The sequence below is a fragment of the Typopeltis vanoorti genome, chromosome 17 (assembly GCF_054136105.1).
Source record: "Typopeltis vanoorti isolate ZY-2024b chromosome 17, IOZ_Tvanoo_1.0, whole genome shotgun sequence".
NCBI classification, from domain to species: Eukaryota; Metazoa; Arthropoda; class Arachnida; order Uropygi; family Thelyphonidae; genus Typopeltis; species Typopeltis vanoorti.
Window position 1 is genome coordinate 14,501,865 of NC_143565.1, and position 22,068 is coordinate 14,523,932.

At 34.5% G+C, this 22,068-nt stretch overlaps 1 protein-coding gene across 4 annotated transcripts in view; it reads right to left on the reverse strand.

The window, feature by feature from the left end:
* Window positions 1-22,068, reverse strand: part of LOC150097176 (uncharacterized) — a 296,897-nt gene that overhangs the window by 147,896 nt on the left and 126,933 nt on the right. For all 4 annotated transcript variants that reach the window (XM_090407105.1, XM_090407107.1, XM_090407104.1 and 1 more), the window contains exons 9-11: window positions 15,287-15,339; window positions 14,326-14,386; window positions 9,648-9,776 (exon numbers count right to left, since the gene is read on the reverse strand). In XM_090407105.1, coding sequence (XP_090263231.1) covers window positions 9,648-9,776; window positions 14,326-14,386; window positions 15,287-15,339 — 243 coding nt within the window. The remainder of the gene's footprint in view (window positions 1-9,647; window positions 9,777-14,325; window positions 14,387-15,286; window positions 15,340-22,068) is intronic.

Consider the following 22,068-nt stretch of genomic DNA (forward strand, 5'->3'; position numbering starts at 1 on the left):
TTTTTATGGCACAAAGACATCAAGGGTCATATTGTGCCAGGATACAGGTCACAGCAGTACATATAGTAATCAGTTAGTAGGACAATCACAAACAGCCATGCCCTTGGCAGAATTTGAACCTGCAACCTCTTGGCTGGAGAGCCGAAATGCTAACCACTCGGCCAACCAGGCCAGCAGGTAGAATCATATTAAATAAAGATATCTGAAAGCAACTTGACATCATTAGTATTCAAGAACAAGTAGCAGAGTTGGTCACTTAAACAGAATGGGAAAGGAAATATTAGAAATGATGCAGAAATATGATGCCTGCATCAACCCATCAAGATCTGAATGGCCAGATGCAGTCAGTAACACTTTAATGTAAGATATACTATAACTGGTGAGCTTAACATCAGATTAATTTGGAAGAAAGTTATGGAGCATTCAAAAAGAAATGTAACCAATAAATAAATAGATACTACTGAAAGAAGTATCCATTAATAATAATGTAGTGAGGTATTACAGAACAGCTTTACCAACTTTTAATATGTTGGATTAAATGTGGGTCTATCTTTACTGTGTATGAATTAATGCATAAATTATTCATATTAATGAATAATTTAAGTTGCAATAATTTATTGCCAGCCTGGTTCTCCAAGTGGGTATTCAAATAACAGACTGCAGGTTTGAATCCTGATGGACAGGGATGTTTGTGATGTCTTTAGGTGATATGAATTACATTATTCAGTGTGAGATCTTCACTCCACTTAATGAAAGCCTGAAAATACTTGAAAAAGTTTCATGTTTGTTTTCTAGAGCAGGAGTTCTGGACTATGTAAAAATAAATAAAAATATACAAAATAAATAAATAAATAAAGTAAAATAAAAAGAAATTATTAAAAAATTCCTTAGCCTGCCCATAGTTGTACTACAGGTTTACAACCTTTCATGGGTGGGACACACACACACAAGAAAAAAATGAATATATAAATAAAATCTAGTTGGGTGAGGTCTTAGCTTTTTGTAGTTATCATCCTAGTAAGATCAGCTGTTCATGAAGCAGACTTTAGATACATCAAGAAATATTACACAGTTTTCAAGAAGGAAGCTGTCAATAAGGTAACTGAGTGCAGCCAAACTCTCTTAGTGAAATCATATTTTATGGAGCTTGTGATATAGTTTCCATAATCATTTATTATTATTATTTATATGAGTACTCCATGGAGTCAAAAGAATCATCATGGGACTCCCCACTTTATACATTAACACAATAGCTATCATACATCTCCTTAAACCTGTTGCCTGTTGGAATGCTCACAACTCCCTCTAGCAATCCCCCTATTCCCCATATACTGAAACATTTCTTTCATGTCAATCTTATATAGTATCCCTTTAGTAACTTATAAGTTTCTATCATATCCCCTCTCTTCCACCTGTCAGCTAAACTCTGCAACCCACACATCCTCAATCTATCTTCATAGGGAACATTCCATCCACTTGCCACCAGCTTGGTCACTTGCCTCTGAATCCTCTCCACCACCTCCCAATCCCCAAGAAACACAGGTGAATAAATCTGATAATAACCTCTCTATCTTTACTTTTCAATGTGCTCTACAGCATCCAAGTAATCTTCTGAGCTATTTTGCCAACTCTTGCAACACGTCTTATTAATTTCAAATCTCTATCTACCATCACCCCTAGATCCCCAGCCTCATCAATTTCCTGTAAACTAGCTCCATCAATATGATACTAAGTGTGTAATCTTTTCATCCCGAAGTGCATTACCTTACATTTCATAGCACTGAATTGAGAACCAGTCCTTTTCTCACACTGCCAATTTATTGAAATCATCTTGTAAGATATCTACATCACCTTTATCAACTATTGCCCTCTCTAGTTTTGCATCATCAGCAAAAAATTGAATGTCCCCTATCCCCTTCAATCTTCTGCTATATCATGGATATACAAATTAAAGAGTAAGTAGTGGTCCTAGTACAGAGCCCTGGAGCACTCCATTAGTCACCCACAATTGCCTTGATTCCAATGATTCCTCTGATATTTGATAGACAAACATCAGATCATCAACCCCCCCCCACCACCAATCCATCCATCCATGCTTCATATCCATTTCCATTTGCTCCAACTCATGTAATAGTTTCCATGCGGTATTCTGTCAAATGCTTTTGCAAAGTCCAGTAGTATCATGGTGTATAGCCATTTCCTTTATCCAATGCTGTCACCTTATAACCTTATAAAATATGAATAAATTACTGAGGCAGAACCTACCTTTCACAAAATCATGCTGTCCCCTATAAAGTATCATATTCCTATCCATCCATTCATGAATTTTACTTTTAACCAATTTTTCCAATACTTTAACCATCACTCCAGAGATACTAATTGGTCTGTAATTTGCTACTTTTGTCTTGGAGTCACCTTTATGTAACAGAACTATCTTGTACTCTTTCCACTCCCTTGGAACCTTGAAAGAGCTGAGACTTAGATCAAACAACTTCATCAGAGGCATTGCCGGTTCACTTGCACATTCTTGTAGCACACAAGCATACATACCGTTCAGTCCCACTGGTGCATGCACATATTTTTAAAATACTGAGTACCTCTAGTTCATCTATCTCAATGTTCACATCAGTCTCTGTCACATCTCAGTAACTGCAAAGTCACCATCTGGATGATATACCCTTGCAAAGTGATCACTTAGTAACTGAACTATTTCTTCTGCTTCTGTCACTTTCCTACGATCTTTCTGAGTAAAGTTATCTTTCCATAATCATTCTTGCTCTTACTCGCTAAGTAGCAAAAAAACTATTTTGGATTTACTTTGGCCTGCTTAGCTAATTTACTCTCACAATCTGATTTAGCCTTCCTTACCATACTAGTTACCCTTCTTGCGTGTGCTTTATACTGCTCATGGGCATGCTGATACCTTGTCATTTATATTCCTAACACAATGCTTTCTTTTTTTTGCAGCTCTTGCTTTATATTGTTAGTCATCCACTTAATCCCTACTGAGTTTTTATCCTCCTGACCCTGAGTATGCACTCTCGTATTGCCTTTGCTCAAACAATCCTTGATTACTTCCCATGCATTAATGATATTCATTCTACGTAGTTTCTTCTGCCATGGCACTGATCCAAGTTGCCTCCTAAGTTTGTCATAATTGCCAGCTTTGTAGTTTCATATAAACCTTTTCTTGACTGAAATTTCTACATGTTGAACAACCTCCCAGGACAAGACTGCATAGTCACTTTCACCAATCAGAAGTAGAGTTACTAGTGCAATTATAGATAGATCTCCTGAGGCTATTACCAGATCCAAAACTTTCAAACCCCTGGTCCCTTCCTGTTTCAAGTAATTATCCTGTAAAATTCGATGCAACATCATAACCCTGCATCGATTTTACAGGAGTCACATCTGAAATTCAAAGAATTGTAAAATTGTATATAAGAGATGTAAACAATAATATCAGCCCATATAAAATTAGCCCAGAAAAATTTACATGATTCTGTACATAAAAGATATATGAGTGTGTATTTCAAAAGAGAATCCCTCAGAGATTAGAAGTACGTTAGAATTACCTACATAAGTAATACAAAATGACCATCTGTAGAAACTCCAAGGGATTAAACATGCTAAAATAAAGTAAACAAGTATCTAAAAATAGAAGTTTAGGGGCAATTACCTTAGAGTTCGGAAATATATTTGATGTATCACTTGGCATAGGGTAGAATGGAAACCCATTGTAACCAAAGCAGTCCGACACTGCCTTTAAGGTTGATAGTAAAAGGGGGCGGTATACATCAGAAGCTGTTACGCTATGTTGAAAAAGGGATTAAACTACACTTCAAGGAGATAGAAGTCGGAACTTTCTAGAAGGAAAGGAGTTAGCACGTGATAGGTACGGGGATCTCAGACCTTAGTTCCAAGTTTGCACGGAAATATTTGGGGTCTAAGAAACTTTGCGCAAGGTCCAGAGAAGCGAAATAAAAAGGTCAGGAATGGACTAAGGTGGATCGACTTGGAGAGATGTGACACCAGGAGAAAAGAGGGGAGTCGATCCATGGACTACGTACGATCCTGGATGAAGTCATGGAGGATAAAGGGAGGCGAAACCTTGTAGAGCGACCAGCGGCCCAGGACCAAGATGACCCTACGTCCGAGTGCCTACTACACCGAAAGATCGCGCTCCAGCCCCGTGAGTAATTCTAGAGGAGAACACGGTGTCCATGATGCGTCTGAAGCAATAGAGCACGCCATAACAATAGAGGGGATCCAGAATAAGCGCAAAGAGAAGATACGATTAAAGTGCAATTGTGCCTATGAAAGAATTAATGTGAGTTGAATTTTTTTGTCGAAAACTTTCTCTTAATTTATGATGTGAAGGAGTGTTTCAGATAGACTGAATTCATAGGATTGATAGATGTAATAGATTGAAAACTAATTCGTATGAAGTAAATCTGCTTTTAAAATAATTGAAGAGATGTTAATGAAAGTTTAAGCTTACGTTGTATTACATTGAAATGGTTTAAAAGAGCTGATAAGAAAATTATAGAATTTAGAATTGTAATGGTGTGAAAGGTTGATTGCTAAGTGAGTGTTACATTCTTTTTGTGAAAGTTAGAATTGGAGATTTATATTAGTCAAAGTATGATAATTCCTAGATTGTAAATGGGCTGATAATTATTTGATACATACAGAATTAATTGTTTGATGAGCTATGTATTTGATGCTTATAATGCCTGAGAGTTGTTCTATGTGATGTTTAAATTTTGATGCTTAGCTTTGAGAGAAACTGATAGTTATTTGATATATACAGAAAAAATTGTTTGATGAGTTACGTATTTTGATGCTTATAACATGCCTGAGAGTTGTTCTATGTGATGTTTAGATTTTGATGCTTAGCTTTGAGAGGAAATGATAGTTATTTGATGTATAGATTAAAATGTTTGATGATTTACATCTTTGATGTTTATAACTTGCCTAAGAGTTGTTCTATATGATATTTTAATCTTGATGCTTAACCTTGAGAGATAATGATAGTAACATCATTTAAGGGTATACATTGTATTATTGTCTAAGTGTGAATAAATATGTTTGTTTTATTTATAAGTGCCGTCTGATCTTTTTAGCAACTGTACTGTTCCCAAATAAATCCGATCCTGTAAGCGGGAAAGAAATTAAACCTTGATATAAAATTTAAGTTAGGAGTTAGCCACGACTGTAATTAACTGTATAGAGGTGCTTTACTGGAGTTATAATTAATTTCTCATGCCAATTAGAGATTTTTAATCAAATAAATTTAAATATATTTATTTGATTAAAATGGAATAATCAAATAAATTTCTAGAAATCTCAAATATAAGTATAATATACTGAAAGTAGAGAAAAGGAATTAAGATTGACTGACTATATAGAAAGGTAATGGATAAGGATAAAGTGTAGTAAAGTTAACAAATGAAAATATAGAAGACAAGTCAGAAGAAATAGATAGATATAGAGAAATCGATAGACAGATTTAAGATAGAAATTTTACAAAGGCGCAGTAACAGAAACATAAGTAAATATTAAATAAAAGATAGAAACCTCAAATATATTACAATCCCTTAGTAACTGTATAAATTCCATTTCGCCATGTGCCCTTTCCTCCTTTCAATCTACATCACCATAGTTGAAGTCTCCCATGATAATTGCTCAGCCTACACTCGTGCTAATCTGCTGATGCATGTCATCCACATTTTCTTCTGGATCCCCAGTCGTATAGCAGCAATGAACAATATATTTTGTCCTACTGGCCTCTATCTCACACAAGACAGTCTCAAATGAACAATTTCTATCAGATCTACAATCTTCCTTAATTTCTATTTTTGTAGATTGAAGTCCTTCAGCTATCATTAATAATACCCCTCCACCTGCCTTGTTTCTTCTACCTTCTCTGAAAATGTGATACCCATTACATTTTATCCCTGTAACTACATCATTTTCTGACAACCAGGTCTCCTGATGACAATAATTTTTGGCCAAGTTGACCTGACCAATGGTAAAAACTTCTCTCCTTTATTTCTGATACTTCGGGCTGTGTACATGCAACATCCCTTAGGCCCACAGTTACCGTTACGTAATGTCATTATCTGTCTATTCAGATTCAACACTTGGGAAACTGCACTCAGCATTTTATAATCATTCCTGCAATCATACTAGGGGTGGCTAGACACATGCTTGATTGCCCCCCCCCCCCAATATCTCTAGTTTTGCTGGTTTTGCACTTCCAAACTCTCAATGAACAACACTTTCTCTAAGCATCTAACTCTAAAACCATTTAAGTTCACTCCATCAGGCATACACAGGTCCTTACATCCATCAAATTCAGCCCACACCATCCCTCCTGCACAATTTTCTGATTGACTCACTAACAATCATGGTGTAATGAAGGATGTTTAATGCATTATTGTAACAAAGGCTGTTTGCCTATATTGTAATATCTTCTTTATTCTTTATAGCAGTGCACTTTTGCTTGCATAACCTTTCTTACTTAACCTATTGCATACTTGTTTATCCACCTTTCGTATTTACTAGTCGTATGCCTATGAACACTGGAAATTTTATTTGTTAAGGCTGCGCCACCAGTATTTCTATATTGGCATAAGACTCAGTAAAACGTTCGGTAGATCTCTCTCTCTCTCTCTTACTAGCATAAATTCCTTCAATAAAGTTTACATAAACAGTCATGGTTCTGAAGTACTTAAACTACACTTTTAATGCCTTAGTTGTTTCCCGTTCACAGATCTGAGTTTATTTAGGAACAATGCATTGTAAAATAAAAGATCAGGTGACACTCTATTGACATATAAATAAAACACATTTATTTACATTAATACCAAAGTACAATAATTAAACGAAGGAGGTTACTCTCTCACCTATCCATTAGATTTTTAGTATAAAGAAACAAGCTTTCCCTTTTCAATGCTAAATAACTATATAATATAATTACTCAATTACTTCTCCGCTTATTAAATCAAATTATTGAAGCTCTAATTTACTCACAAAGAGGTTAGCTAGCTATGCCAAGTTATCTCACAAATTATATTCCAATTAATAACAAATCAGAGGACTCTCTTATAGACACATTTTATTACTATTAAGTTAATTCTTATCAGTCCATCTATAATGTAGCTCCTAGATTACAAAAGGAATGTACAACAAAAGATGGAGCAAGCTTACAGAGGCTTTGTGTCACACACTCATCCAAAAGTCCTGCACTAAAGTCCCTATGCTTTTCCTTTCATCTCGGGCCTTAGGTATCCATCTGGAGAGTCTTGCTTCAGGGGGAGTTTCGTCAGGATATTGGAGGGCTTTGGACTACAATTTTTCCGGTACACGAAAAGCTTAGGCAAGAGGTTTCAGCATACAGGCTTGAAGATCGCTCTGTGTCTTTTGGCTTCAGTTGACCTCCCATGGCAAAAACCGACCGACACTTCCTCGAGTATTTACATCAGCTGTTCTCTCGTCATTCCGATCGGCTTCTCCTCTGGCATGGCTTGCCATAACATCCTATCCTCTGGATCCTACTTCTGGAACTTCTGCCTCTAACTGCCAACTCCGATGTTCAGCTCAGTCCCTTTTTATTTCTCGTTCTCCGGGACCTTGCACGAAGGGTTGTGACCCTCAAAGAATTCAGCCCGACTCCTTGATCTACTGTTAAGACCGACCCATTCTTTCTTTTCCTCCGTGCACTCCTTTAATCCTATCTTGTTTGGCAGGGAAACTTGTCTGAACGTTGTCGATCTCTTACACACTGACTTTGAAGGTGTTTATATGCAGAGCTCGCAAACAACTTTCTTATACACTTAAATCATAAACAACTTTCTTACACCCTTATATAGAGCTATTATACAAAGTTCCGGCGGCAAAACATTGCCTTTGTTTTTGACATTCTAGAAATTTTTGTTAAAACAGTAAGTACAGTCAGCTCATGAGACATGACCTCTGTAAAAATCGATGTAAAGCACTTTGGTATTTCCAAGCTACATCGAGTTTTACAATGGCCCTTCTCAATTCTATTCTATCATACCAAACCAGTAGACTCACAATCTTTACTTTCTTATTCTTTATTTTTGTTCGTTTTATTTTTGAACTTGGAAAACATGCTTTTGTCACTTTCTCATTAAGTATGGCTCTTAACATTGAATCCCCATACAATACTATCTCTTTTCTCCCAGTTTCTTGCACTTTTATGCTTTTCCCATTCACTTTCTTTCATTCTCCATCCTACTGTACCATACACCAATCATTTTTCCAGTTCATTCGAGCTGATGTTTTGTCCTATGAAGGAGTCTGTGGAAGCGTGTAATTTCTTTTCAGACTAGCATCTCATCATCTACATTATTACTTTCAACCACTTCCTGCAAACTCTCATTTGTATTTTGTGCACTATCAGTCACTGCTTCTGCTACTTTCTCCACAACACTTTGACAACCCTGCCTTATATCCACATAATACCAGTCACTTCATTCTTTCACTCCTAACTCACATTTCTTATATTTGCTTACGATACTTTTCAAACAAATATTTTCTCCATTCTTGTTGTCATACCACAAACCACTCACTCTTGGCAATGAATACATTAAACATATGCTGCATTGCATTAAATCCTGCACGTTGATGTCAGTCAACAGTGATAAATTAAAGATTCCAAGAAATTATATTCTTTGTTTCATCCTTTATCCAAGTGTAAGCAAACAAAGTTTGCACATGAAGTCACTTCATGACTGGTCTGGCTCCCACCAATGAGATCTCAATAAAGTTTGAAACAGATCCGGGTAGTGGCCCTTCCCATAATGTATAGAATTATACATGTCTGTAAGGATATGTGCATTGCATTATGGGATACAAAGTAATTGATATGAAGTCATTAACCTTTATATACAAGTAGTCCTGAGCAACACATGTATGTATGGCAGAATTTGTATGACCAAAATATGTAACCTGCTGCTGGCTGTCTAATTATGAAAAAAATGAGGTTTCACTTTTGCAATATTGACCAACACATGTTTCTGTGAATACAGTGGAGATTCATCTAATTCATTTGGATTTTCTGTTGACCAATCAATAGTTCTGAAAACTAATGTACTCAGCCAAATGGAATGATGCCTTATTCCATTTGTCTGGGTAATGCAGAAGGCATCCTTGTATTACCTTAACTTACAGGATGTATAAATCTTTTTATATATATAGAAGAACCTAGAAACATAGCTATGTGATGAAAACATCCTTACAAATTTGTTTAAATTGTTTAACAGTACAGACAGAATGTTCATTACTCTATCTAACAACATAAGCATCTTCAGTCCTCTACATTTGTATGCATCAGTTTTCTTAAATATTTGTAGGGTGTTTGACAACAGACTTATTCAGAATCTGTTCATATTCTCCTAGAAAGACAGGCAATTAAATAAGCAATTAAATTTAATTACTTTTCTTTCCTATCATGGATTTTAGGCCATGTGGCCTGTTCCAGTCTCATGGCATCACTTTCTTGGTCTTTCAGTTTCCATTTATTTTATATCTATATAGTATTTTTAATTACTTTAAGTAATTAAACAAAAGCTAAAATTTATTTTCACTAATAAAAATGTACTGCTTTTGCAACTTACCTTTACAACAGAGAGGTAGATGGGAAGGCCCTGAAACTGCTGTGCTAAGGAAGAAATAAATCCTCTCCTACTACCATAGAGGCTGTGCCCATATAGTTCATCCAGGACATCTCCTATCTCTATTTGATCCTGTTCTTAAAATACACATGCAATACTATCACAACTAATCTGTTAGTTTGAAGAAAATAATTTCAATTGCTTAAAAATATCAAAAAATTATTACTACTGCTATTCACTGAGCATTTCATGGGGTACCAAGATTTCACATTCAAATATGTAAAATTTAACAAGAAAATATAAAACTTCTATTTGGTAGTGATTAGTAATTTATCAATTTTTATAATAGAGTGACAGTTGAATTGGATAAAGTGAATGACTACATAATGACAGTGCTGAATTTCACAAAAGCATTTGATCACATTTAGAATATTGTGTTTATATATCTAGTCACCTGAATTTCTTGGAGATGAGGAAGTGGTGGAGAGGATCCAGATGTGAGTGATCAAGATGCTAAATGATTTCTGTGGAATGCTCCCTCTAAAGACAGATTGAGGATTTATGTTACAAAAGTTGGTTGATAGATCGAAGGAGATACGATTGTTACTACATCAAACTCTGTTATGCAAAGTGAAACAAATGGGGATGGATATGATGAAAGTTGGCAAATTGGATACGAGGATGTCTGGCAGAGAGACCAAAACAAAGGAGCAGCAGAATCCAGGAGAAAGCAGGTGACTAGTGGTGTGCTTAGACCACTGCTGTTTATTTTGTACATAAATGATTTGAAGGGAAATATTCAGTTGTTTGCTGATGTTGAAAACCTACTCATAATAAATCAATGTAGAGACCTTTCAAGGTGAGTTAAATAGGCTGACAGTATAGGCAAAATATAATGTATGTCAGTTTAATGCATAAAAGTGTATTTGTGTATTTTGAAATAAAACTATTACAAGCTGTGTACCACATTGATGGAACTGTACTCCAGGAAACTGATAAAGCTAAGGATATACAATATGTGAGTGTGCATACAGAGGGCATACTGCAAGAGTGGATAAGAAAGCTGATAGGATTACTTGGTTATTGAAGAACACACTAACAAGCAACAGAGATAAGTTATTATTTCTCTTTATAAGGCCTTGGTTTTGACATCTGGATTACTGTGCTTATGAATGGTCATCTGAGTTTCTTGAGAAAGTCATTCTTTCTCATTCTATCAAAACCAAGATACTAAATGATCTCTGTAGAGTGCTCCCTGACACAGAGTGAGGGTTTGTGTTACAAAAGTTGGTTGATATGCAGAAAAGAGATGTGATACTAAAAGAGTTTTACAGAAATGATAAATGATACAGAGCAAATATTCTGGCACATGACTGGGAGGGGGAGGACAACACAAGGGTCATCCTTGGAAATTGAGTAAGATAGCTGTTAGCAAAGGTGTGAGGACTAGGTTTTTTTTTGCTTAGAGTTGCGAATGAGTGAAACAGATTGCCAGGGCCTGTTGTGATTACTTTGTCAGTGAATGGATTCAAGGTGAGGTATGATAGATATTTTGTGGGCTCCCACAATAAGCCTTTGGACTATATGGATGCTCCTGTGCAATAATATAATAATAATAATAATAAAATCATTGTTGCATGTGGCACACTTTTATATTTAAAATAATTATAATATCAGAGGGAAATTCATGTAAATTACTTTATTAAAATAGAATGTTTGCCTAAGTATCACAAGCATTGTCAGTAAAAAGAACACAAAATGTGAATTGAACATTAACAGACAATAATGTAACTAAAAGATCTGTAAATTTGACAAACTGAATGGTTTGTCAAATGAATAAGATGAATGGAGAGTACTATCATCTACAAAACTGTGAATAGGATTAGTGGTGATTAGAGGAAGTTGTTTATGTACTAGAGAAAGAGGGTAGGTGATAGGACAGAGTCCTGAAGTACTACTGTATTGTAATGTAATTCTCCTCCTTCCAACCCTGTATTCTATTCCTTACCAATCCCTCCAACACCTTGATCACAACTATAGTTATGCACCAGTATGATATACACAATATTTCCACTATATCCTTTGCAGTTGTAAGTCTGCTGCCATGACTATCCACCAATGTTAATCTGATATAATTATTCTTCCTCTTGCTTGCCACATAGTGGAAAAATTCCCTTCAGTTAACCTTGGTCAGACCAGCCAATCTCCTCTCATAGTGCACCTTTTCTTTCTTTACCATGCTCGTCACCTTTCTAGCCTACACTTTATACTCTCCGTGGTTCCAATCACCACCAACTGCCTTGCACCTCCTCCATAACATTTTCTTTTCCAGCACAGCTTGCTTAATTTCACTGTTCATTCATTTCACTCCTACTCTACTCACTCACTTAATCTTTGGTATACAGTCATACGCTGCTTTTGTCAGATACTGCCTTGTGAGTTTCCATGCACTGTCAACATCTTTCCCACTCAGATCATTTACCCAATGTACTGATGCTAACTGACTACAGAGCTTACTATAATCATCTGTTTTATACTTCCACATGTATCCATTTTTGGCAGTGATACTTTCCTGTTTAATCACTTCCCAAAAAAGTACCTCATGATCACTCTCATCAACTGGCAGCAGTGTCAACACTTCATTAATAACTACATCTTGTGAAGTTATATCCAAATCTAAAAACATTAAAGCCTCTAGTTGCTTCAATCACATGCTGCTTAAGACACTTATCTCTCAGAAATTCCACAAATTCGCTCTCCTTGTTCCCATACACTATCTCCTCCTTCCAGTCCATATTCCTGTAATTAAAGTCTCTCATCAGGATCACCTTCTTTTTACATGCCCAACTAATTTGCCTAAACATTTCAATTGGTACTCTCTGCATTCCCTGGCCTATAACAGCATCCTATGAGATATATTAACATGTTTATTTCAACTTCACACCACACAGATTCAAAATCTGCACATGCACTATCAACTTCCACACTTTGTGGGCACAATTCCTCTGCAATCCTCCTCCTCTTTTCCCATTTCTTTCCTTCTGGAAAATTATACATCCTTCCAGTTCTTTTCCCAACATCACATCCCCCATCAGACAATAAAGTTCCACTTATTCCTATTTTTGGGCATACTGTCTCAATCAAAGAGCCAGACCCAGAGGTGATATCAAGGTCAAAGTAATGCAGAAGTCATATTTTCATATACAAGTAGCCAAGAGGTGTTACACCTTATTATTAAAGTACTTTTTCATGTGGTATTTCTTTTATGAGCTTCATTCCAGCAATTTTAGGTCTTGCTTGTTGAGGTCCTTTGTGTGTCTCCTGTAGACATAAAATATCACATTTTTGTTCTTTACACATTTTTGCAATAAGATCTTCTTTTACAGAGGAGAAAAACCTGCATTTCTAGGTGAAAAAAAACCCTTACATCCATATAAAACTGGCTAACTCACCTTTAGTCAAAAGAGTCAGATAAAGGTTTCTCATCTTGGATGGGAATCGAATCCAGGTCTTTCCGACCAAAGGGCTTTGTCTATACCGACTGAGCTATAGAGGTTCACAGGTATTAAAGTAGGAAAAAAAAAATTGTAAAATTGACGTTAAAACAGAATGAAAAACATATAAACATCAAGAGAAAAAAAAAAAAAAAAAAAAGATTAAGAATGACAATGCTTCATTTGGTCTACCTTTTCTATGTAGCAGGAACATGGTGCAACAACAAACAAGGAAGAGAAGGACAGTATAAGGATTGAGGCTTTCAGGATGTGGATGAACGAAGAGCATTGAATATCAGGAATGAATAAGTATTGGAGATGATGGGCACTAAAATGGAACTATAGATTAGAGATTATTATGAGACATGAAAGTCTTCAAAAAAGATTTATTGGTGGGAAGAACTGTGGACAAATGAAACAAAAGACAGCAACACGTATGGTTCACAAGCAAAGGACTGACTAAGTCTTATGCAAAGAGCAACATAACAGCAAAATATATGGAGATCCACAATAGTCAACCTCCTGGATGAAGATGAAAAGAAGCTATCATCTTTACAGTTGATTCCAAATCCCCCCCCCCACCCCCAATTCATTCATTTAGTTTACTGTTGCTTGAACAATTTCTATAACTCCTAAAAAAAAGTAAAATCTACAAGTATTTAAATTTATGGTAATAAGTTTCTTCCCAACCTTCCACAGTAGCAAATACATAGGTTAAATGTCTTCGATAATTTGAATTTCAATGAAACTCAAAAAAACGAAAAATGAAAAATAAATAAATGATTACGTAAATAAAAAATAACAAATAAAAGTGCAAAAAAACATTTGCAAAAATAATTGTGATAATGACTTAACTATATTCATTGCTTCAAGACATTTATCATATTAATCAAATACTGGTTACTCTTGCTTTAGCAAACTTACTGGGACCACAGAAATAGTTTGTTACAGTGGTTAGTTTGCTATAGGAAATTTCCTTTAGAATAGAACTGTACCTATAGGGGGGGATTTGGTTGGGACTTTTCAGTAGTGCGAAACAGCAAGCAAGTTTGCTATGATGATGTTTGCTGTACCAGGATGACTGTATCAATATATGAAAAAAAATAGTATCATTTATGTATACCGACACATTTAAAATTTTAATATGCAGAGAGTAGGCAGTCACTAATACTATAAAATTCACTCACATCTTCTGCTGCTACACTTCCTTCTTCTACTTTAACAACTATTGCTCTACCCTTTATACATCTATAAAAAGCAAATTTAGAAATCAAAAACTACAAAAACAGGCATAAGACAAACATGTGTTAATAATCAAATGCTACAAAACAAGTAATATTATAAAGTGGATAAAAGTATTTGCCGGCATTCATCATTACTTTAATTTGTTGTTTTGATGGCCTTCCTAAAGTGCATAAATCTAGGTATCTGGTAATCTAAACAAGAACATGAATTAATAATTCCAAGAATCAAGAGGACCCATCTTCAACCCATATAGCATCCAGAACAAACCCAACACAAGAAAACCTTAATATAAGAGGACTGTAGGAATTGTTTACTGTAGTTCTGCTATAAAACTTTAATTTTATTTATGTAGAGGGTTTATTTTATTTTTTTTTTATATCATCTGTATATTATTATACTGATATATATAAAAAGTTTATTTTGTTAATTAATTTATATTTTTGAACATATGTTTAGTTTTTTTTTTTCCACCAGAGGTCAGGCCAGGGTAAATGATTAACAAAGCATTTAGATTTATCTTACTTTTATGTAGTATCAACTAGCTTGTGTCCTGTGCATATGTATGATTTCCTGCTAATGTCCTCAGTACAAAGGTCAAAACGTCAAGTGTTATTTTCATAATTATGAGTAAAGTAATTACTTCAACATGTGTACTTTTTGTCTCCATAAATTCTTCACTAAGAATATACCAGTGATTTATGAGCCACTATATCATAAGTTAAACAACTTTTAGTATCAAAAGTCGAGTGACTTACTAGTTCAATTACTCAGTGCTTAGAGTGATTTTGGAGGAAATTTAAAAGAAGTATTTATAATGTAACAAATTTGATTAATGAACTGCCTTATCTATGTCATTTACAATAAAAGGATAAAAAAAAATAAAGCATTAATTTATTAACTTACCCAAAGGTTATTCCCATTTCTCTGCAAGGTACAAATTCATACATTCTATACACCTACACAAAATAAAAATGTACATAAATATAGCATGTTTATATTAAAAAGATCATTTAAGCTTTGAAAGATTATTAAAATAAAGTAAACTCTTCTAAAATTAAAAACTATTCAATCATTTCTAGGTCTATCTCACAAAATATATAAGTAGCATGAAATTCATTTTATGTGTGCATCTGCAAAAATTATGTTTGAACTCTGACCAGATGGAGAGATTTTATTCAAGTTTGGTATCTGGAATCTGAGTACCCAAAATATGAGATGGCTCAATAAAAGTTTGTTGAGTCATCTCAATTTCTGTCTATTGAGCTATCTGCATGAGCATGCAAAGAAACAAAATATTTTGCAATTATGTATAACAATAAACTTCACTCTGGTTGAATGCAATTGGTTGCACAATTTGACATTTAGGATGTACACTAGAATATGTCCATGTAGTTTGATTTTGGCCTGAACCAACTAATCTTATGAGCTACTTTGAAACTGTAGCAATATGTCCTCTAAACTTCAACTCTCTGATGTATGATCTACTACCACCTACTATCTATCATCTAAATCAGTGGTCTCCAAACTTTTTGCCGTGAGGGCCACATTGGGTACTTCAGCACTGTTCAGCGAGCTGTAGTAATAAAAAACTCTAGAACTAGATATATGTTTTATTGAAAGCAAATAAAAACTGATTACAGAGTATGTGAGATTAAATTATTGTATATTAATGACAACGAACACTATCAGCAAATTTTTGCTAGTCGTTAGTTTTTCAACCGAATATACACCGACAATTTACATGTAACTTTTTTTTTAATTTCGTATACCTTTGAGTTTTTTGTCAATGAATACAGATCGGGAAATTTTGTTTTTATTTTGTTTTTTGCTCGTTAGTTCATTTTAACCGTGTTTTTACAACTTTTTTAAGTGTTCTTATTTCATGCGACATAAATTTTTTTTGATAAAAAAGTTTATTCAGATGTAACATTTTATTTCTTTTTGAATTCTTTAAAATTTTTTTTCCTCTGTTAGTCCATTTTAACCGACCTTTTACAGTCAGAAAGACCGTAACGTGGATTACGGTTACTTTTTGCTATTCGGAAATATATTTTGAACACAATTTTAATTAATGCATTTGAAATCTATCAAACCTTTTTTTTTTTTTTTCCAGATTCTTATTGAAAAATTAGTCCAATTGGCGGACCGGATAAAATCATATCACGGGCTGCATCTGACCCATGGGCCATAGTTTGGTGACCCCTGATCTAAATGATACTACCAAATTCATGATAAAAAACATAAAATATTGTTGCATTATAGAATAGGTGACACAGACCATGTTCAAAACTGTATTTATATCACATGCTTTTGCATTTGTGTCATTGCTACTTAAGACTTTTTTTTTGCATGGGAACAGAAGCAAACATGTTTGAAGGAGCAACAGAAAGCATGATTAAAAAAGTGAGTAAGACAATGATGGAGAAAAGTAAGCATAACTTAAAGAATGAGATCATTAAGATGAAATATGAAATGAGGCATACACAAAATGAGAAATGAAAGACAGTGGAGAAAAAGATGTAGCAAATGACTCAAGAGTCACACTGTTTGGAGATTCCATTATTTCTCACACATTTTCTCCTCATATTCAATGCATCATCTTATTTGGTATGTTTCTAGGAGTGACATGCTTTGAATATGAGGAGTAAATCGATACAAAATTAATAACGGAAAAAACTCACATACAAAGATTATTTAATAGTATAATTTTTGCCTGTGTCACAGGCATCTTCAGTACATTAAGCTCAAATTAAACAATAACTGACAATTCCAAAAAGCGCCACCTAAGTAGCTGGTGTAAGATAACTAAAAAGGTCAATAACTTTACTAAAAAAAAAAATAATAATAAAAAAAATATAAATAAAATAAAAATAATAATAATAATAAAGAAAGAAAGAAATAAAAAATAAAAATAAAATAAAAAATAATAATAATAATAAAAAATAAAATGAAGATGCCTGTGACACACAGGCGAAATTTATACTATTAAATAATCTTTGTACGTGAGTTTTTTCCGTTATTAATTTTGTATCGATATGTCTACTCATGGTATATCTCTTTTAAAACTTAATGAGGAGTAAATGTGTGAGGGAATTAGTGGTAATTGTGGGAACAAATGATATGGCTGAGCACAGAGAGAGAGAGAGAGAAGGTGAGGATGAATATTAGGAAATTATTGAGGGAAGTGAAAGACAATGATGTGATAGGAAGGTAGTTAGTGGGTGGTCCAGGTATGACAATAATGAGTTGCGACAACAAGCAAAAATCATGAATGATATGTAGCAGAGCTATATGAGGAGAAAGGGATGAAGTCTGTTAATGTGTCGAACACACACTTGAGGGATGAATGGAACTGTATAAAAGTGATGGATTGCATTTAAACGGATTTGGTGTGAAGAAATTGGAGAGACTGTTACTAGAAGAGAGTGTAACGTATGATGAGAAAGAGCAGGAGAGTTGAACAAGTGAAAATGAAATATCTGTCAGTGGAGAGGAGAGTGGTGTGAGAGATGAGAATAGAATGCAATATGGAAAAGGAAATGGAGAGTCGAGGTGGAGAGTGTAAGGAGAGTGGATTCCAGAGGCAGTAATAAATGTCTGCATGGGGATGGTCAATATAGAAATGAGAAAGCATGAGATATAGTTGAGTCTGGAGAGATATATGGTATTAGGGGTAATAAAAAGGTGATTATATATCTTGATTATAGAGGGGTGCAAGATGAATAGGGAAACTGGGGAGTTTGGATGGACAGCAAGGCAGTGTAAGGAGAATGGATTCTGGAAGTAGTAATGAATGTGCAGATGGGATGGCTTGGAATACATGGGAGGTAATTGAGTCTGGAGAGATATAAGGGATAAGGAATTATAAAGAGTTAGCAAGCGCAGGTAGAGAGGTTACAGATGAGAGATGGCATGAGTAGAACTGATTATAAACCAAGAAATGAATTGCTGCACTTATTTATGAACACAGGAGTATCAGAAACAAGGGAGATGAAAATGTTGCATCAATCGAGTTCATCCAAAAATAGTTGGAATACAGTTGGATGAGGATGTGGAAATAGAAATGAAAGGCTATAATTCATGTTAGAGGCTTAATGGAGAAAAAATTAAACGACTCTTTAAATACTTATTTGCAATATTTGTCTTGGTCACTGAGACATCATCAGGGAGTACAATATAAATAGTAACACAAACAAGAAACACAAAGTGGAATAGCCTAAAGTCAAGAGTCCTAACTAGGAAGGGTGCTCTTTTTGGGTGCTAATCAGAAGCCTAAGTTGTAACACAGAATGCCTAAGAATTAATGTTTCCCATATTTTGAAAAGTTATCCATATTTATTTAAATTAGATTGTTTTTAAAGATAACTGTGGATTCTATAAAAACATCTTTCACTTTATGGAGCATAGTGAAGTTTTTCCATTTGATTAAGTAATGTCTAAGAGTATTACACAATTACAGATAAATTTTTATGTTCTTCCAAGTGAACTGTAGCTGATCTTCCATTCTATCCACAGTTGGACAACTTGCAGGAACAAGGAGCACTTCACACACCGAGAGAGGAAAGATTGGTCCTTATGGAAATGGTTAAGTGCAGTCAGTTTTGTCCGGTGCTTGAAGGAAGGCACTGCACAGATTTTATTTTTATTACTATTTTTTTTTTTCATTCTGGCTATTTTTTCTGACATAGGAAATAGTGGGGGAAGAATTAAATATTTTGCTGATTATTTTGGAATTGTATACTTTACAGCAGGATATTTTTCATGAGGATAGGAAGGAAAGGAAAGGTGGGAGAGGGGGCTGTTGATGATTAGTTGGATGTTGCTATAGGCCAGGGAATATACAGGCAAACCAACTTAGCAAGGGAAGGGTGATCATTATGTCATCATCAAATTCCTAATATGTACTTTCAGGGGGAGGGGGGGGTTGTGAGTAATTTTAGTTATGGTAATACTAATTGGAATAAAAAAGTGGCACCTACGAATAAGCAGAATTCATTCTACTTATTCATAGAGTTCTTCTCAGACAAAGAAAACAATCTTATGCAATATGAAACATAGGGCCTAGGAGGGTTAAAAGTATAGGTCTGATCTATTCCATTCACAATCACATAAGAGGATGTGATTGTGAATGGAATATCTAATCTTCCTCCAGCTAATATGAGTGACTGTGAAGTTATCGACTTGGGTTGAAGTCAGTCATATTTGTCTGAAAATTGAGACATAAGCAGAAGAATTCATTATAAAATATTAATACCAGAACACATATGTTTAATATTTTTATTGTAAAATTTTTGGCTAAGTTTCATAACCATTGTCAATACAGTTATAGGAAAACTCCAAAAAGAACAATTTAATTCAAAGTATGTGATATTATGTGCAATATCGACTGTAGGAGAATAGCTCCATCTGCATTCACAGATATTCAAAATAAATTACAATAAACTGATTTAGCTAATTATTTTTAAATTATAAACAAAATTTAATTACAATTATGGAACATATGAATGGTGAGTATTGGTTAATATAACTTCCCAAAATTGGGAAAGTTTTAGGCAGTCATTCTTGTCCAGATTTGGGTTGTGAATGTGCGCTTCACAGCTTTCTTTGTAGATTCTTTCCAGAAGAAAGTAACTTTTGTGTAACACGTTCCACTGAAATCTGTGTTTTGTAGATAAAGCATAGTGTGCTAAACCATATTTGTTGGGTTTGTTAAGAGAAATGTATTCCTGATGTTCTTCCAGAAGAATTTGTGCAGATACTCCTCTATCTTATCCTGGAGTTTATAGAATTCCTGCTCTTGTGACTTATCTTATTATGGACAAACTAGTCGATCTGCACAAATTTGTCTGGAAGAACATCAGGAATACATTTCTCTTAATGAACCAACAAATCTAGTTTAGCATACCACACTTTATCTACAAAACACAGAATTCGGTGGAACAAAATACCAAAGTGTTACACATAAGTTACTTTTTTCTAGAAAGACTCCACAAAGAAAGCTGTGAAGTACACATTCACAACCCGAATCTGAACAAAAATGATGTCTAAAACTTTCTCAATTTTGGGAAGTTATATTAACCAATATAACAACCAACAGAACACCATTCATGTGTTCTATAATTGTAATTAAATTTTGTTTATAATTAAAAAATAATTAACTAAATCAATTTATCGTAATTTATTTGAATATCTATTAATGCAGATAGAGCTATTCTCCTGATATTGCACATAATATCACATACTTTCAGTTAAACTGTTATTTTTTGAGTTTTCCTATAACTGCATTGACAATGGCTATGGAGCTTGGCCGAAACTTTTACAATAAAAATATTATACGTAAGTGTTTCTGATATTAATAATTTATAATGAAGTCAGTCATATGAGAAGTTCTGTGAAGAAAGGATATATAAGTGGAATTACCAAGTCGGTGACTATGAAAATCTTAGAAGACAACTGATAGCCATAGCTTGTAAAAAGGAGTTAGACTAAAAGTGAAAAATGCTGCTAGAGCACTGATCGAGAGATATTTAACAGCAGCAATAGCTGAGTGTATTCCAAAGGTGAAAAGGCTAAATATGGTAGGAGTAAAATGGATGAATGAAAAGATTAAGAACGCAATCTGAAAAAAAATAAGACTTTTTGGAGGCAGCAGCAGCATAAGATGAAAAGTAATAATCAGTTCTGGTTGATAAGGCCTGCAAAACTTCAGTATTTGAGAGAAATTACCCAATCAGGTCAAGAAAAATCATGGAGAATTCTTTCCATATGTGGCAAATAGAAGAAAAAATAATTATGGGAGGATGATGTTAGTGGATGAAAATGGCAGATTGGTATAACCGACGTCTGGGATTGTGGTTAAAATGTTAGAGAAGTTTGTTATCATGGTATTCTCTGTGATGGTCAGAAGGATTTGTTAAAGGAAGATCATATGTATGTGAAGGTTTCTGTGGTTCAGTAGTTCGGGAGATAGATTCCGGTATTGAGACCACATGTTTATTAAATACGAACAGGATATGTGAAAACCTGACAAGTTTAGTAAGTCGTATGACTTACATCATCAGGGGTATTGGTCTATAAAAATAGTTAAACACAACTAACAAAGATTAAATTGGTTGTGGGAGCTGTGTTCAGGATTTTTTTGATTAATGTTGGCTCAAATCCATTAAGTGTGAGGTTCTGTGTTAAGTAGTGTAATTCCTCATTTTGCCTTTTTTTTTCCATGTTGGATATCTTATATGTTCTGTCTCTCAAGGTTTTTATTACACCTATTTTTTTTGAGGGGTGGTGGTGTGAGGCCGCATTAAGAAACCTTCACGTAGTTGTCGATTTTCTGTAAATGGAAAAGGTTAAACTTTTTTCTTCTACATTTTTTCTATGAGGATATCCAGGAAAGGTACTTTTTTAAGTACCTTTCCTGGACTTCTATTTCCAAAGTGAATTTTATATTTGGGTGTATTCTGTTAAGATATTCTTTAAAAACAATTAATTCATCTGTCGTTCCTGGCAAAATGACAAAAATGTCCTCCACATACCGTAGCCATCTCTTAGGTTTCTTTTGATAGCCATCAGACGTTTGCTATACACAGCGAATTGGCCACTTCGCTACCATCAGACCTTCGGAATAATATCGATAACATTACATACAATAAAGCTACATCAGTTACCGCACAGAAAAAATATAATTT